This window comes from Triturus cristatus, chromosome 10, assembly GCF_964204655.1.
Source record: "Triturus cristatus chromosome 10, aTriCri1.1, whole genome shotgun sequence".
Classification (NCBI taxonomy): domain Eukaryota; kingdom Metazoa; phylum Chordata; class Amphibia; order Caudata; family Salamandridae; genus Triturus; species Triturus cristatus.
This window is the reverse complement of record NC_140593.1, coordinates 156,475,957-156,494,628: the sequence shown is the minus strand read 5'-3', so window position 1 is coordinate 156,494,628 and position 18,672 is coordinate 156,475,957. Positions and strand designations below refer to the sequence as shown.

At 40.9% G+C, this 18,672-nt stretch overlaps 1 protein-coding gene across 4 annotated transcripts in view; it reads right to left on the bottom strand.

Moving 5' to 3' along the window:
• LOC146789127 (acyl-CoA dehydrogenase family member 11-like) overlaps positions 1-18,672 on the bottom strand; it is a 286,543-nt gene that overhangs the window by 31,623 nt on the left and 236,248 nt on the right. For all 4 annotated transcript variants that reach the window (XR_014969747.1, XM_085630012.1, XM_085630011.1 and 1 more), the window contains exon 6: positions 357-474. Coding sequence is in view for 3 of the 4 variants with exons in the window: in XM_085630012.1 (XP_085486138.1) it covers positions 357-474 (118 nt within the window). In the remaining variant the exon portion in view is untranslated. The remainder of the gene's footprint in view (positions 1-356; positions 475-18,672) is intronic.

Below are 18,672 nucleotides of genomic sequence, written 5' to 3'. Positions count from 1 at the left end.
ATCTGTCAATCTTCATGTACAAAATTATCTCCAAGCTCAATCTTGTTGTGGAATGCTACCTGCCTTGATACATGATGCTAGTTATCTTCACATTTGTAATCTAAGATACTCAGTCTAATTGCTTCTAGATAACTCCTAGTAGTGAGAAATGCACTACTGTTGATTTATAGGGAAAATCATCACTGTGTTTCTTTTAGGATCTTCTTGTATTAGATAGCAATTTATTGAAGTAAAAAGAAAAAAAACAATAGTTAGATATCTAAAACAAATAACTACTATGAATGGAAAGTAATTTCACAGAAGTAAAAAAAAAAAAAGTTTCACAACTTCCTCGTGGTGATCAAAGATGCACTTACTATAACCATCAGCGTTTGTTCGGGGCCTCATAGCAGAAGGCACAGAAAAGTAAGCCAAATCTGCCACAGGCGGCCCAATTGATGAAAATTCCCAGTCAAGGACGGCCACAACACGGGCCTAAAATAGAAAGAAACAATAGGTTCACACTAGTAATACATCACCAGATAAATGTTGATTGTTCATCAACCACAGTCAACGCAGATATTTAGAACAGAATTACAGCACAGAAAGAGACGTCATTCTGATGTGATCAGTAAACAAAATGCAGTAATTTTAGGTTTGGTATATGCCAAATCCTCGTTGAGGTAAACTTTAAAATGAATTATAGCTTAGCAAATACAACTGCACGTATAGTAACTGGTTGAGTGAGATGAAAGGCTCAAGCTTCAGGAATGGTGTTTAGTTTCTGTACTAGATTATTAATTTGACATACTGTTTTAATTGGTTGAGAATGATAGAAACCAAGGGCTTCATGTTTGAATATTACAATATACAGATTTGCAATTTGCTATTTCTTATTTGGAACGTACTATAATGGATTTGTAGAAGTAGTTGTAGTTTGAGCAGCGACTTCTACCAAAAGATTTGGTATTTTGTGAACCAACCTATGTATTAAACAGTTGGTTCACAAAATACCAAATCACAGTGTTTTGCAGTTTGAGCTACCTCAATGTGCATGACGTAGGTCGCAAATTGTGACTCACTACAATTAGCTAGCGTCACAGGCTATGTGACCTACTATGGTCAGCCTACCACTTCTGCAACAGCTTTTTTAGTAGCAGACAGTGGTACCAAGGATTACTGCCTGCTCCAAAAATGTTTTTGTCCACATTCCTAAAAGGGAAGGGGTCTTCTGGGGACCTCTTCCCGTCTACAAAACGTTACCACCTCTTGAGTTGGTGATCAAATGATAATGTTTTGCAACAAGATTGCGATCACAAAATATTAATCCATAACTTAAGGAATTGGTGTTTTACACATTGCTTTCAAATGCCAATTCGGTATTTACTTGCTAACTCAAATTACGATTTATTGTGTTACTTACTGAATTGCAAAGTGGGTTTTGTATATTTGAAATTTAAATGTTGAGGTTGAAAGGGCTCCAATTTGACCCTTGCAGCAAAAAAAAGGAATTTTGCACATGAGGGCCCTATCTTTGTATTCACTGCAACCATTTTACAGACAGCCATGTGCTGAGCTCAAATATGCTATATGAGTGAATATCAATGGATGTTTGGAACCCATGCAAAAAGCCATGGATCTTACAGCTCTCTTTCATCCATTTTATGAGACAAATTGTCTGCAAGGGGAAATTGTAAACAAAAAGCTAAATTAAATATGGTAGCCAATCAAAGTCGAAGCAATGAATGTTTTGTTTGTTCCCTTACAATAGCCACACACACCAGATCTACAAATGAAATCAACATTTTGCTTTATAGGAGGCCAACAAATTAAGTTATGGTATGTGCCTTTGTAAAGCACAGTATCATTCGCGAGAATATCGTGGAGATGAGCAGGTGTGTGTGGCTAGCCCTGCCTATGCTAGGTTCAGTGATTTTAGGAAACATGCCCTGGAGAAGCAGTCTCCAACTTATTTCCCAGAATATCAAATCGGTTCTGGAGCGTGTCATTTATGGCGAAAAAGTCCAACTGCTATCTGTTTCTTCTAGGCTCCCTTTCAACTCCCTGGCTACCATCATGCCAGGCTCTCTTTTTCCGGTTTTTCTTTATTTCAGGCTTTCCTACTCTTGTACTCTGGTCAGTTCCCTCCCTTTCCTTCAAAACAATGCTTTTATCTCTTCCCCAGTCTTCAAATTCTGCCTGTCGCCTAGGTACTGTTACCTCCCTTACCCTTGTACCAATTCCAATGCCTATTCTGAAGTACTTTCACCCCTATTTTTACTGTAGTGCTGCTACCTCTAGGTATGCAGAGGTACCTTTATTCCAAGCTATCCATTTACATACCTATATTGACATGTATCCTATGACTGCTATTCCTCGCAATAACAAAAGCCCTCTACCCTGTGTCTATTTCCTTCGTATCACTGACCGTACCTATATTTTCATCTACCTATATTCTAATCCCTATATACCTACATATGCCCCATGCCTCTACCCTGCCTAAATCTAGTACATCTGTGTTACCAAAGGACCTATACCAATTCATATATCCTAATAGCAGTACACATGCCAAGATCATTTTACAGTTACCATACTTCTTCCTTAGTATCGCTATCCCTATATATACTCCAAAACCCCTTCAATCAGTTACACCCTTAAACATCTATACCTCCTTATACCCAATCACCTCTGCAACAGGCTACACTCGAGGACCTCTACCCCTTGATTTTCCTTAGTACTTTGATTCCTACCCATGTCTCAATAGTCAATCCATTTCCATTAATCCCTCCCCCTTTCTCTCACTACCGGTTTTCCTTCATCCTTTTCCTGCACTTTTGTGCCCCACTCCCTTTCTCCTGCTGTTTTTTTGTTAAATTTCTTCAAATGTTTTGAGGAAAATAAGTTTTTCTCTCCCTTGGAAATTCATCAGAATGTCTGTTACACCACCCTTGGGTAGTCAGGATGTTATTTAAGATTTTGGATTCTGCAAGTGTCTTAATCTAATACCTTTTCCAAGCAAATTAATTGTAAGAATTCCTGTCCCACTTGGAGAACCCATTTTCTGCCTGCTCATTGATGCACTGTCCTAGATGCTCTCAACTAGAAATGTTTCTTTCAGCATTATTGCTTCCCCGATTAGTTATAAGGCCACTTTTTGAAATAGTTTACTTTACTCTTCTTTGCTACCACCCAGGCTTGCAGAGTAGGATGAGCCTTCATTACTCTGTCCATTAAAACAATTTCTCTCTTTCACTACTCCACATTGGAGTGCAATCCAATGAAATCTGCAGTCTCCCAGATGACTTGCCGCATCACTCAACCATTCGTCAACGTACCATCCCTTAACAACCATCAGAACATACTAACATTTACCGTTCATCACAAAGTAATCCTCAGGTCATGCTCATATTTGCCACCTACTACCTGGTAATATGCAGGGAGTGTCCAGATTTGTCACCCATTAAGTAATAATCCCGCAGAGTAGGAGAATGAGTGTTTGTTGAGTAAGAACTGGGCCAGATGACAGACAGTCATTGCAAGACACCACCACGGCACCAGTCATCTGGCACCATGTCATTACCCATGATTATGTTGATCCTGTTTCCATGACCTTTTATTACCCCTGGACCTCTGGGTGGCCGTAGACCGACCAAGGGTGGAATTGGTGACAGTCCACTAAGTTCTCCCCCTAAATGTGATTTGGTCTCACAAAGGGCCTACTCTATGTGTATATCAAGCTTGCATCCTTCCGTGCACTATCTGTTCCCACGTGTCTTTGTCGCTTGGTTTCCCTGTCCATTTAGCAAGGGCCCATTGTTTGCGGTCACATGGAACCAGTAGTCACAGTCCTTGAGGGAACTGGGGCAGAGCCATAAATCAATACCCAGCCATCACTCAGTCTGAAATTGTGTAGAGCCATCCCCTGCCTATTGTAGGAAGCCATGCCATGCACAGCTTTTGATGATATCTATTAGAAAAACCTTTTACAGCATTATCACTAGTGCTACTGGAGGCACGCATCTCTACAACGCTTGTATCGTATGAAGTATGATCTGTATGAATTGAATAGGAAACCATCTTTGTTTACCCCTGGATGGCTGTCTTAAGAAAATACTCAAAACTGCATCATACCGAACAGTGGCCAACGTCACCTAGATGCACTCTGTGAAGAAGTTCCAATAATTGTAAACAAAATTGTCAGGAAAAACCAAAGAATTGTGGTCTACAGTTATTGGAACTTCTTCACAGAGTGCATCTAGGTGACACTGTCCACTGTTCGGGATAATGCAGTTTTGAGTATATTCTACACCCTTTTACTCAGGAGGGTCAACCAAGTTGCACCTTCTTACCTTTTTTTACTTAGGTGCACGAATTTGACTCCAAGCGAGTGCGATTGTTCTATAATATACAGATTGTCTTAAGAAAATAACATTGCTGCCTTCTACAGACTAAGATTGTACAATCAGTGCAGGATTTAATATTCTCACCCTATACTGTCAGAATAGATTCTCAGCCAAAGCATATGACTGAAAATGTATAAGAAAGGGGCAAGATTCAAGAATGAACGGAAGTGAAAGACATAAGTCAAAAAAGATGCTGCGTGAATTTAAAAAAAATTAAAGGATGTTTCAAATTGCCTACTCAGATTTATTTAGGTGTCTGTAAAAGGGGGTTCGGCGACCTTGTTTGAGAAAAATTCTCAGCACTTTCCCCCATTCCATATGAAAGCTCTAAGCAGGGACGTAGCCCCAGGCCATTTTTATGGGATGGGCGAACCCCCCAATAATTTCCTATTCTGGGAATAGCCTGGCAGTGGCAGTCTGCAGTGAAAGGTGGGAGAGCTAACAAATTAAAGGGAAGAGCCCACTCTAAATACATCTGGCTTGACCCCATGACCCGCGGACGAGAAGCTCCATCATATTTGACAAAAAGCATCACGGAAAAATAGAATCAATTTCTTTCCAAATTTGAAAAAAGCTGATTTCTTGAACATGCGGAAGCACTTCACCTTAGCACATCAGATTATGTTACTGCATGGACACTCATTTATTACAAGTGCTAGTTTTAAAACATGAACATAGAAACATGCCTGCCCTCTGACGACAATACCACCAGTGAACCCACAGACATGAGTGGTCATGTATTCCCTACACGAAGCCTAGATTCTTATTTATTTGGTATAATTATTGCGAACGATAAACACCATACCCATTTGCGCAAACGTTTAGTAAATACAAGGATATGGATTTTAAATTTTCTCATTCAATGTGGGTCTGCGTCATGCTCATAATATTTTGACAGGACAGCATTTCTCTCTCGCCTACATTTGATGTTGATAACAAAACTTGTTTGAGAAAACTATTTTTTGAAGAATGGTTCGCTCTAGATGTATTGTATTAATGCATTGAATTGGTTGGTGGTATGGATTATTTGAATGTTGATGTACGAGGAGTTCTGTGAGAGTAGAATAAGGTCCCCTTGATGTTGGATTTCCTTTTTTCTTTTTTGGTTGAGAACTTTTGTTATCACTGTGGAATGTAGTTTGCACTATATAGTGTTCTATGTCACTCTGTTTACGTAATGTGTTACACATATAAATCGCTATCAGTTCTGACCTGAAGCCACATGGCTTAGATTATGCTTGGTTTTTGATAAAAAATACCACTTAGCAGTTGCAAGAATGAGTAAGATCGCAATATCAGATGGTAGTTTTCTACATCATTAATAACAATCTTTTAGGCTAAAATGTAATATATGCTGCATTTTTCCATGTTAGTTCATTTAGAATGCTTAGCCACTCAGCAACTGCAAGAAAATATTCTACATTGAAATTGCGGATTGCTGTAATATTGCTTTTTAATGGATTTGTGATAGGATTATAATATGTGCATCAATTTACCATAAGATTTTCATCCTGTAAAAATTGCATGAGCCAGTGTAACCTGTGTATTTATTTATTTGAGAGCTTTACATAGCGCTAGCTAGACCGGAAGGTATCAAAGGGCTTTACAACAGAATAATATGTCTTTATTTTTTGTAGCACTGTGTTACAAGTCTCTTCACTATTTTTAAGTTGATGTATTGTGTTTAAAGGAAATGGGGCAGCCTTCAAGGTTATGGCTTTTACAAAGACCATTCCGGTCGAAACACGACAGCCTTTTGAATAAACTATTATGGCAAAGATATCTTGGAGTGTGAGCTTTCCTCTGTGTGAGACCACAACGCTATATATATACAAAAACGTTTTCCTCCATGGCGTTTTTGCTTACAACTTTAAATGTGAGAACGGCACAAAGAATGGGAAGCACAACCGGCACAGGTACTGCCGATCAATTTTTATTATATTCTCATCCTCCATAGTGCAAAAAAGATACAAGTGGTGACACATTTCGGCCAGAGCCTTCAGCTAGCCATAGAGTTTCTAAATGTGAGGAGTGTACTTTTAAAGAGAAAGGATCACCTCCCCCGTTACACGCACAATCACCCATGTGAAAACGCTAAACTGCGTGGTGGATTTTCTCAGAGAGACTTAGGCAGTTCAACCACCATTTATAAGTGCTGTTACCTTGCATAAGCACAATGACTTCATTATTTGTCAACTTTGCTAGTTCATAACTGATTCCAGCTCATAAAGTACACATATATATTGATGTACATTCATATCTGTGTTTTACATGAGCCTGCTGATGGCATAGATAAATAATTATGTATCATTATGATTCAACACTATGAAGTGCATAGTGCATTCTCATGAGTTCACTTGTGTAAAGACCACATCATTTGCCAGGAATCTTCTGACTTTCATTAATAAATATTTCTATACCATCTCCTTTTTATACTATAAAGTACATAGTGCATTCTTGTGAGAGACCACGTGCTGGATTCATTAATGAACACCCTTACATAATACATACTCATTCCACATTGTAAAGTACAAATTATATATTGAGGTACATTACATTTTCCAATCAACATGCATACAGCTACACCAATCTTTGTGATTGTTTACAGAGATCATACACCCACTCCCAGTTAGTAGATCAATAACACTGTTCTTTGCAGCTCTTGAAAATAATATATATTCTCACTTTCAATTTCTTATGAAACTAACTTCAATTCCCTAACCAGGGGGATCTGGCCTCATCTATTGCAGGTAAGATTTAACCAACAAAGAGTTCTAGCGAATAAAGTGTCTTGTGCTCTCAATTACTATATCAAATGAGATAGATTCTAATTCCTCAGCTGTTATGTCCTAAAGTTGTACATGAAGTAACATGTGCAAACATTATGAGACTTGACCAATCTCTACATTGCATAAAATCAATCCAAATCCTTTCCTTCTAAAAACGTTTTGTAAGCAAGGGCAATGTACCAAAAAAAAGTGTGTGTATATAGCGATGTCAAACTGTACATTGATCATGTTATCTATTGCATCAGATCTATTCTCGTCTCTTAATTGTGGGCCAAAGTGCTGGATGTAATTGATCTCTAGATTGTAAACACTACTTCAAAGTCTCTATACCACAGGAAAGCACTATATACAGAAAGTTGTATAGAAAAGTGCCATGTGCAAACATTCGAAATTCGACTCTATTAGTCTCTACATTGCATACTATGAATCCAAATCTTTCCACTCTAAACTAATGTATGTGAAAGTGCAGTGTGCAAAAAATGCAGTATATCACACTATAAGGCTTTACATCAATCAATTTATATATTTCACTCTGCATATTTTACCAGATCATTTCACGTCTAAAGTGAAGTGCTGGATTCAATCAATCTCAGTATTCCAAGGGCTAATTCTAAGTCTTTCTGCCACAAGACAATAGAATGTGTAGAAAGTATAATGTGTGGTAATATAGGATATCACTTTGAACTATCTTTAAGTTAACCCAAGTGTATATAAAGTTCAGCATCTACATTCAAACCCCAGGGCACCTTCGTGCCCATTATAATGATCCACCTGGATTCAGATTTACTTTATACCAACTCCTGGTTGCCCCTCTAAGTGGTTTCATGATTTTCTGGATACCGTAAATACTCATGTCCAATATATTGCCACCATGATTATTCCAGATGTGCTTGGCCATGACTTACGTGAAGTCTCTATTGGAGATTGCTCAAAGATGTTGTGAGATGCGCAGTTCAGGTTTGTTGAATGCGCTCCCTATATATTTCTTCCCACGCATGTACTCCAAAACAAACTACATGAGTAGTTTAACAAGTGATCTGTTCTTTAATCACTTCTATCTACCATGGTGCAGTAGTATAAAGGATGTTCTTTCCTGGCCATAACAGCAAGCTTTGCTTTTCAGACAATGCCAGAAACCCTTTGGTTTCAATGATAGCCAGTTTGGAGTCTAAGTACTACAAGTTCTCATGAAACCTCTTGTTAAAAGATCTCCCAGGGATGCTGTATTTTTAAGTCACTTTGGGGTGTTCTGGTAAAAATTCATTCAGGTAATCATCCATATTCAGTAGTTTCCAATTTTCTGTGATCAACTTCTGTACTTCAGGACAAGAGGCATTGTAATCCAGGATGTATCTGTTCTTATCTAACAGTCCCTCTCCCCTTTGGTTTTGTTTTGGAATTAGAAGTTCTGTCCTTCTTCGTTGCCAAGTTCTACACAGATTGTCATCTCATACAGTTGTAGGATACCCACTTTGGATAATACATTGATACATGTCATCTGCTAGTTTGGCAAATTACTCATCTTCTGAACAGTTGCGTTTTGCTCTTAGAAGTTTGGCAAGTGGTATGCTCTATTTGAGTGCGCTATGATGTGCACTATTAGTCTGATGCAAACTGTTCGTCCTTGTGAGTATCCTATGTAACTTAGTGCATATCTTCCGGTCTTGGATATAAACTTTCACATCCAAAAATCGTTATCTCGGGAACATTGATCTCATTGGTAAACTTGCGTTTCTGGCGATTGTCATTCAATAATTGGATAAAATTGATCAGATCTCCCTCACTCCCTTGCCAAATTAAAAACAAAATCATCAATAAATCGTAATCAAAAGATCACATACTCCATTATTACAGCTTTGTTTTTCCATCCAGACTGTCTGTTTCCCACCACCCCATTGTTAGGTTGGCAAAGTTGGGGGCAAACGATGTGCCCATGGCAATCCCTTTCTTTTGTAGATAATTCTCATCTAACAGGAACACATTGTGGGTTAAACAAAAATCCAGCGTTTCCATGAGCATTTCCCTATGTTCAAGCAGACTGACAGACCTGGACCTAATGAAGTATCTGCAGGCTTCCATGCCATCAACTTGTTCTATAGATATGTATTGGACAACCACATCTATTGTGGCCATCAAGTAGCCTGCTTTCCATGGGATGTAATGGTTTCGATTTAATTTAAAAAAAAAAAAAGAAAAATCATGGAATTGCTACTGTACGAAGGTAAGGTAGGCACATAGGAACAAGAAAATATCAATGAACCTTGATGTCTGTTCCAGGAGAGTACCAATTGAATGGACTATCAGCTTACCAGGTGGGTTTAAAAGATCTTTGCACACTTTACGCAAGAAATAAATTGTTAGTCTAATAGGAAAATCATTTTTATAGCTTCATATGCTCATCGTAAGGATCATAGCTTAGTTGTTCATAGTTTTCTTTATCATTGATCTGCCTCTTTGATGTATTTTGTGCGCTCCATTACAACAATATTACCACCTTTATCAGATGCCTTTATAATCAGGTTCTCGTCTTGTAAGTCTTTGACCACCACCCAATCATCCTTCATGTTCAAATGATGGAATTTGGATTTTCTTCTTTTCTGTGCAAGATCTCTTATTAGGTCCCTCATCATTACTTCCTAAAAGATATCTACCTTGTTTGCTAGTGGCAGTTTGGGGCAGAATCTGGATCATACAATGACTGCTTTTACTTGCATCCATAGGGATTCCCATACATTGACAAAATTCAATATTAGATTACTCTTCCAATGATGGGGAAACCTCTGCTCCCTCCGAGACAGTTTCCAAATTAGATAGTCCTTTAAGATGACTGAGGCCAGCAGCTGTTATTGGGGAAATATGCTGTTGGTCCAAACTTTTCATTTTCTTTGTTTTTAACGCAAAGTATTTTTTCAGTTTACATTTTCTTGAAAACTTGTGCAGATCTATCCTCAATGTAGCTAGATCCATTGATGTGAAGCCCTTGTTCAATAAGTTTGTATGCTTCTTGTTAAGCTTCTTTGAAGTAGGGTTAATTACTAGAATGTCTTCCATGGTGTCTAGTTCTTTTAATCGCTTCCCTGTTTGCCTCTTCCCTTTTGACCTTGTTCGCTTTAGTTTGCTGCTGTCTTGTTTACCACTCCTCTGCCTCTCCTTGTTTGTATTTGCCGCAATCTGGGGATTCCCGGGCTAGGGGCCTCCTCCCCCGAACTTTCAACGCTTGATGGTATGTAATCTTTCTCCAGTATTTTTTCCACTGTTTTTCTGTTATACATATATAACTGAACCGTGTGTATAGAATCTCCTTATCTTGATTAGTGATAACATACAGATTATAGAAATGTTATTTTCTTTGCAGTATACAGATAGTTTTTACTAGTTGAATGAGAGTGTCCTAATTAAAGGTAAAGACATAGTATGGTGTTTCATATTGTTGTTGGTGAATATTGGATAGCAGTTACTCAGTGTTCCTGCTTTGTGTTCCAGATCTTCTTCTCTGCAGTACCCTACCACCCTCTTTGCCCACTCTGGTATTTTACTGTATTGCTTGCAAAACTGGTGCAGCTGGAAGGTGGACTTTGGGGGTCCTGTTGCAGAGGACCAAGGCTCTGACAGATTCACTGATTATTACAGACAGCTGCTTCAGTTTTGAAAAATGTTGTTTCCTAACTAGGCTTTAAAATGTACAAGTTAAAACTTTCCTAAAACTTTCCTGTGGGAGAGTTGCCTACCTTAAATGTCCAGTCTGTCTGTACATTTTCCCTGTTAACATATAGTGTCACTGTGCTTTCAATTACCTGCATGCCACACACTTTCCTTAATGTTTGTTTGGGGCAACTGCGACAGATACCCTCTGCTTACATTTAAACCCTGTACAGCTGTAGACAATGTTACTGGATAAGAATACATTTAATTCACCATTATGCACTACTTCTCTTCAAACATCCTTGTGGGAGAACCCACATACTTCCTGAAAAGCTGCCTTCATATCTTATGCAGTTTTGATCAATGCTACTGGCTTAATACAGGATTTTTTGCTGTGGTTCTGTATTCCCATTTCTAACCAGCACATGCCGGCTAATGAATCTAAAGGAAATGATCTTAGCTTCCGACAGAACTTGACTATTGCTTCACTACTTATTGGGCCTTGTTGAAACAACCAAACTCCAGTCTAACCTCAGATTGAGAAGTAGGTTTTGGGAGGGAAAATATTTGTTTAGAGAGTGTCGATTGGAACAAGATTTTTGTGGTTTTGTCGCACCCTTTTAATAGTTTGGAACCATAGGTGATTGATGGTAAAAACTTTGCACCAATGACCTGGATCAGGTAGCGATGGGATGTACTCCCTATCTCTTTTGCAGCAGGTTGAAATCAAACTGAAGATTGTATGCAATGGTGTTTCTGGATGAAAGATGATCTGAGGTTTAGTTGAGCATCCATGTATGCTCCTAGATATTTATACAACTATCTAGGAGTTTACAAATATTTTTAAACCTTTAGTTGGAAGCTAATACCATCCTGGATCCATCACAGTCATGTTTCTGATATTCACACAGCACAGAGACTGCCTTAGTAGCAGTCACCGATCACATGCACTTAACCCTCAGCACTGTCATACCATCTATGCTTGTGCTGCTGGACTTCGGCAGTGTGTGTGTGTCCCACTCCAGGTTACTTCAAAGATTGCACAAAACTGGCATCCACGGGACTGCCCTACTATGGTTTTCCGACTTTCTATAAAACAGAACCCAAACCATCTCTCTGGGCTCTTTCAAATCCTGCACTATGTCAATTGATAAGGGCGTGCCTCAGAACTCCCGTTTACGCCCTACGCTCTTCAACATCTATGCCGTCCCCTTTGCCATAACTGTCAAACCTTTCAGCGTTGAAATTCTGTTCAATGCGGATGATACACAATTGGTCATCACATTTGACAAAGTTCTAGGCAAAGCAAAATGTTGCAAAAGGCATTAAAACAGCTGCAGCCTTAATGTCTACCAACTTCCTTTCAGTTAGATATGAATAGAACCAAGATCATGCTGTTTGGCAAAGCCCAGCAGCTCTGGTAGGCAGACCGGTGGTCTGCAGAACTTAGCATAGCACCCATTCCCAAACTGATGGTTAAGAACCTCTGTCTCCGTCTAGACCACACTAACTATGAAAGAGCAGGTTCTGTCCACTGTAGGTACATGCTTCCATATGATGCGCTTGCTGAGGAAGGCCCTACCTGTTTTTTCCTATTTCTACCAGGAAAACACTGGTACAAGTGCTCATTGTCAGCAGATTAGCAGAAGCCAGTAGGGCATTGCTGTAGTCTAATGACACTACTTTTGAAGCTTCACGTTATACAAAACACAGCTGCCCATCTTATTTTTAATCTTCCCTCCGGACCGCTCCTCTCCTAAAATCTCTGCACTGACTGCCTGTCAGAAAAAGAGTTGTTTTCAAAGTCTTCTGCCTCACTTGCAAGTCCCTAACAGGCAAAGGTCTCAATTACCTTACCCAGAAGCTTAAACCCTATTGTCCAGTTGGGACTCTGAGATCCAGCAACAAAAACTTGCTCACTGTTCCACGTATCAGAAAGACTAGAGCAGGGGGAAGGTCTTTTTCCTATCTGGCCCCCTTGTACTGAAATAAACAGCCTTACTACATTCGGATACGTCCTGAACACTGCAAATTTTGAAAGATGCTGCATACCAAGATCTAACTTCGTGCCAAATTTGGTGTAATTCTGTTCAGCAGTTCTTGCTCTAGCCCTGCGTAAAGAAGTCTATGGAAAATGCACAAGGACTTTGCGTTTGAGGACCCTCCATTTTTCTCGGCCCTTGCTAGACCGATCACCCCCAAACTTTCCATGCTGAAACTAAGTAAGAAAGCACTTTTTTGGAACATTTTGTGGAGATTTGTCCACGGGTGACAAAGTTATTAGCAACACTGTAGTTCGAGGCACTCTCATATATTGGGACCACATGATGACCTTTGACTACCATTTTTTTAATTGACTTTAGATGTTTCTTGAATGTATGACATCATTTTTCCTGAATGTGCACTTTTCCTTGAAGATTTCTTTAGTGTAACCTTGTAGTTTTAGAGTGGGAGTGCTTTCACAGAGTAGAACAGCCTTGCCAGGAACAGAACGTGTGGGATGTGCATTTGAAAGCATGAGAGAGAGAGAGAGAGAGAGAGAGAGAGAGAGGTGGGGAATGTACCTCTTGGTCTTGGAGTGCATTGTGATAAGCAGTGCTGCTCAAATGTACATTATGTAGTACATTGGGATGTGAAGTGTGTGATGCTATAGGCAGTGGTGCACAAATGTGTATTGTGCTGTACATTGGGAAGTATTATGAAGTTCTTACTATTGGCTTTGACATGCCCTCATGCCATCTTGAATTCTGACTGTCTAGCTTGAACTTGTGTGCACATACAGGCCCAAAGATTACTCAAGTTGTTTAGGCTATTCATGTTCAAGGTTGTTTTGGAAGATGGTTTCCTGTATTGTTGGAGACTTTTGTAAGCTTTGTTAAGATAAGGTGATGGAACATGTGGGGGCACAGAAGGATACGCTTGAACTCTTGCCTGTGGAGTGCTTGCATGGAGAGTGGCCAACTCCAGTAAGTTTCCTTTGCGCAGAGGATGTCCTCTCTGAAACTTCTAGCTCTTTAAAATTATAAAACTGGATGTGTTGACTTGGAAACAAGGATTTTGGAATCTGAATGAAAATGGACGTGTCTACTTCAGCAGAACCCGGCTTGCTAAGGCTCTTAACCCCAGCTGTTTATCCCAGAGTCTGGAGTGGGCTAAGATGGTTTTGCATCAGGTGAGGTGTTTTTCTGATTGACTTTGTGGTGTGTGTATGTGCACATTCAAGTCTTCAGTGGTTATAATCATCTGAGGTGTTATTTTTAGTTATTGGCATTGTGATGTGTGAGTGTGTGTGTTCACATTCAAGTCTTCAGTGGTTATAATCATCTGATGTATTTAGTGTATATAGTTTTCCAATTTCTTGCAGTGGACGTTTGTGAGAAAGTGCCATCTTTCTTGCATGGTATGCCCCCACTTTTAGCTGAATTGCCGATGTACTTTGAATGAGTGTGCCCTAGACTCCTCCCAATAAGGTACCCAGGGCCTATGTTCCTTCCCTAAAACTGTGTTGAAGCCTAAACCCAATTGGCATCTCTGGCCACGTGTCAGCCCCTGGTAAATGGTACACTAGATACCCAGGACCTTGTGACCAGAGAAGGCCCCTAAGGGCTGCAGCACTTATTGCGCCACCCTTAGAGGCCCTGTGTGGGTGTGTGTGCATACACACACACACACGGCTGAGTGTCTGGATGCAGAACAGAACAGTTGACATGGCACACATCCCTGTGTGCCATGCCCACAACACACTGCCCTGGCATACATCAGCCACCCCTCTAGCTGGGTGCCATATGCCAGTGGTGTGGGTACAGGTGCATGAGCCCTGTGCCCCTACAGTACCCAGGTCCATTCCTGGGCACTGCAAGTGCAGTGCTGCCATTTAAGAGTATATGGTGCTGGGAGATCGTCAACACGAATTCCACAGCACCATGATGGCTACACTGAAGACTGAGAAGTTTGATATCAAACTTCTTAGCACATTAAACCCGCACTGATGCCAGTGTGGGATTTAATGTACAATGCACAACAGAGGGCATCTTAGAGATGCCCCCTTAACCTAACCTACAATCCACGTCTTGTCTGAGGGGCTGCCTAGGCTGCCACACAGCAGACCTGTTGCTGGACCCCTGGGTAGAGAGCCATCCGCTCTCCTGGGCCTGCAACAATGCACATCCCGGGCGAGGTGCTAGGTCTCCTCCCCCAGGATGGGCAGGGGAAGCTTCAAAGGCATGCTGCCTTTTTGAGCTTCTCCAGGCCACTTGCTGTACTCTGCAACTGGCCCCTACCGGTTCTGACCCCCACTCTGGTGGGAAGACTGGCCGGAAACCCCAAGGAAGGAAAGGGGGTGTGCCAGCCTCTGCCAACCCCACCCATCAGGTGGGGGAGGCAAGGTGAAGCACATCTGCGGGCTCTCGCCATCTTGAAGATGGGAAGCCCTGCCCAATCAGGACTAGGCTACTGCGCCCTCCCACAGGAGAGTGGCAGGATAGGGGGTGTACCCTCCCCAGGGAGGGGACCCATTGGTCCCTGCCCTTTACTTACCTGCAATGCCCCTAAATTTAGTATTGAGGGGCACCCTGAACCTTCCTTCCTCAGATCCAGATTCCGAAACAAGGAAAGATCATCAAGAAACAAGAAGACCCGCCGTGCAGCTGCTAACAAGAGGAAGACACCAACTGCTTTGGCCCCAGCCCTACCGGCCTCTCGACCCTCAAACCTTCTCCTGCTAAACCCCGGCATCTCCAGTAGTCGGCAACCTCACAAAACCTGGAGGACCTGGCTACCTTGTGACTCTAAGCAACTGGGACTCCCACGAGCAGTGGTACTGCACAAAGCAAGTAACTGACCCCTGGCATCAGCCAGGAGCCGCGAACCCTGCACACTCTGCACCCGCCAAGCCTGGCCTGTGCTGGAGTGGACAAAGACCACGAGGACGTCCCCTCGGTGACTGTGACCCCGAATCCAGCACCCAAGGACCCACCTTGACGCTCCCGACGCCTGCAGCCTCAGAACCAGGGACCCCTCCAACCGCGACCAGCAGAGGGCAAGATTTCCTGACACCAAAAGGCACCCCTGCACCCGGCGCCCTGCGGCCCCCTGTGCCCAACTCCTGGGTGCCTACCTATCCTCCAGCTACCCAACTTACCTCTCGAAGTGGTGGTCGCACCTGAAGAATCTTCATTCCCGAGCTTGCAGCCTTTGTTCGTTCTTGAGCTTCTCCATTGAGCGCCCGACGGCTCAAAAGCACCCTGCACCCAGCCACCCGAGTGCCCCTGGCAGTGCAACTTCTACTCCAATCTACTTCCCATTTTCCCTGAGCAAGTGACCAGGAGCCCAGCTCCCACAGCCACGTGGCCCGCTAGCCAGCAGCCACCAACCAAAGGCCCCCAGCCTCCCATAGGATAACATTGGGCCTAACTCACTCTGCACCGGCTGCCCCTGTGCCGCTAAGGGTGTAACAACTGTACTTACCTGACCCTGAGATACCCCTGAGTCTATTCCCAGAACCTTAACTCTGCCACTCGAGTACTTACCCCAAAGCCAATAACTCACTTTTCTTCCATAGGGAAACATTGACTGGTTTCACTTGGAAATTCTTCGAAGTGTCGAGTTTTTAAACTTTAAAATAGTCATCTAAAATCAGCCGAACTACGAAAACAAATTTACTCACCTGTTATCAGGAGAGATCCCAGTGCTGGATCTTGGTGCCCAGCACTGACCCTGGAAAGTAATTACAACCATACTTACCTATAACTTGATTTTCCTCCATAGGATAACATTGCCTGGTTTTTGCCAGAAATTCTTGTGTCGATTTTGCAAACTTACAAATATTCGTTAAAAAAATCACCTGTATAACAAAAACACATTCTTTCAACTGTTTACAGGAGATGCCCCAGTGCTGGATTCAGGATCCAACACTGATTTAGAAAAAGTACCCATATTCCCACTTACCTACTAAGTGAATTTCCTCCCATAAGATAACATTGGTGATTCCATGTGAAAAAGTTTCTAAGTGTCACCTTTTAAAATACAATAATATTCCTTAAAAATCACTACTGTAACCAAAACGTTTTTACTCAACTGTTTACAGAAGATGTCCCAGGACTGAATCGAGGATCCAGTCCTGTGGTAAGAAAAGTAATCTAAAAAGTAATCTATTGCATTTAACTAGAAATTCCCATTGAGCTCAATGTACAATTGTGTTTGAAATTGTGTTGCCTATTGCAACAACTGTGGCTACTGCATTCAAAAGTCTATTGCCTATTGAAAGTATTTATCTAAAGCATCTCATTCTGAAAAAGTATATTTTGATACCTATTGTTGGTTCTAAAATAAAACAAGCATATATTTTTATATGCAAACCATTGGCCTAGAGTTTAGTTCTTGAGTGTGTGAGACCATTTGCTGACTGAGTGTGTACAACAAATGCTGTACACACTGTCCTCTGATACTGCCTTAGTGCTCGACCAAGCTACCACTTTAGAGAGTAAGGTTATATCTAACTTTAGCCTCTGCCAAACCACTGTGAAGACTGTGCACACTGTACCTATTTGGGAACAGTATATACAGAGCCACTTTCTTACAATGTTCATATTATCTGCTTGTATTTGGTTTCATGTATTTTATTCCATGTATTTAACAGTTGCCTTTGCTTACTTCTACGTGAGATATTATTGCTTGCAATTATATACACATATATATCTCTATAGACTTTTGAATGTTGTTCATTTGACATCTGGGAAAGCCTTTTTGTTGGAGTGTTACCCAAATAAATCCCATGCCTTATTCTGAAAACAGTCTTTAGATGGGGCTCATTTTATAAAAGTGAAAACCCTTTCCAGATTTTTTTTTTATTGCTTTGCCGCGTTTGTGCTCCGTGTGGGAGTGCGGTATTTTCTATTATTTAGGAGGGCGAAGCAATACAAACCCAAAAACGCATTTTCTAAGGAAACGCTGATCCAACTATATCTATCCACTGGCAACCGTCACTGGGATATATATATATATATATATATATATATATATATTCACTGAAAAAACCATAGGTTTCACACACGTTCTAGTTAGGAATTAGCATTTAAAAAATCTTGCAAATTCACTTAAAAAACCATAGGTTTCACACATGTTAAAGTTAGCTGTACATTTCACTCGTAAAAAACCAATGAAATTCCACGTTATAGTTAGATCAGGTAACTATAACTTGCGCGCCCACAATAAACTGCTGATGACGTCACATATTACATCACTCATGACATGGTCAGTGACATCACTCATCACATCAATGATGACATCTGAAATGACACATTGTGGATTGCGGTCGCGCAAGTTATAGTTACCTGATCTAACTATAACGTGGAATTTCATTGGTTTTTTACGAGTGAAATGTACAGCTAACTATAACATGTGTGAAACCTATTATTTTTTAAGTGAATTTGCAAGGTTTTTTAAATGCTAATTCCTAACTATAACGTGTGTGAAACCTATGTTTTTTTCAGTGAATTTGTACGGTTTTTTAAATGCTAAGTTATGTATTTATTTGTAATTTTTTTTTCTGGTTTTTCACTGTGCGCACACCCTGCGCGCACGGTGCGCTTCGCGCACGGTGTGCGCACTGTGGGCACACGGTGCGCTTCGTGCACCAAGCGCCCACGTTGCGCAGTTCATACCGTGCGCGCCTCGCCTTTTTTTTACACAGTAACAATTTTTCTTTTCCCTTGCGGGTCCTTCAATTTATTTAATAAATGTGATTGTTATTTCGTTTTTTTAATTTTTATTTTTTTTTGCCGTGCGCGTACGGTAAGCTTACCATACGCGCACTCGGCGTTTTTTTTTAAAAAAATTATTAAATGTATTTTTCGTACTTT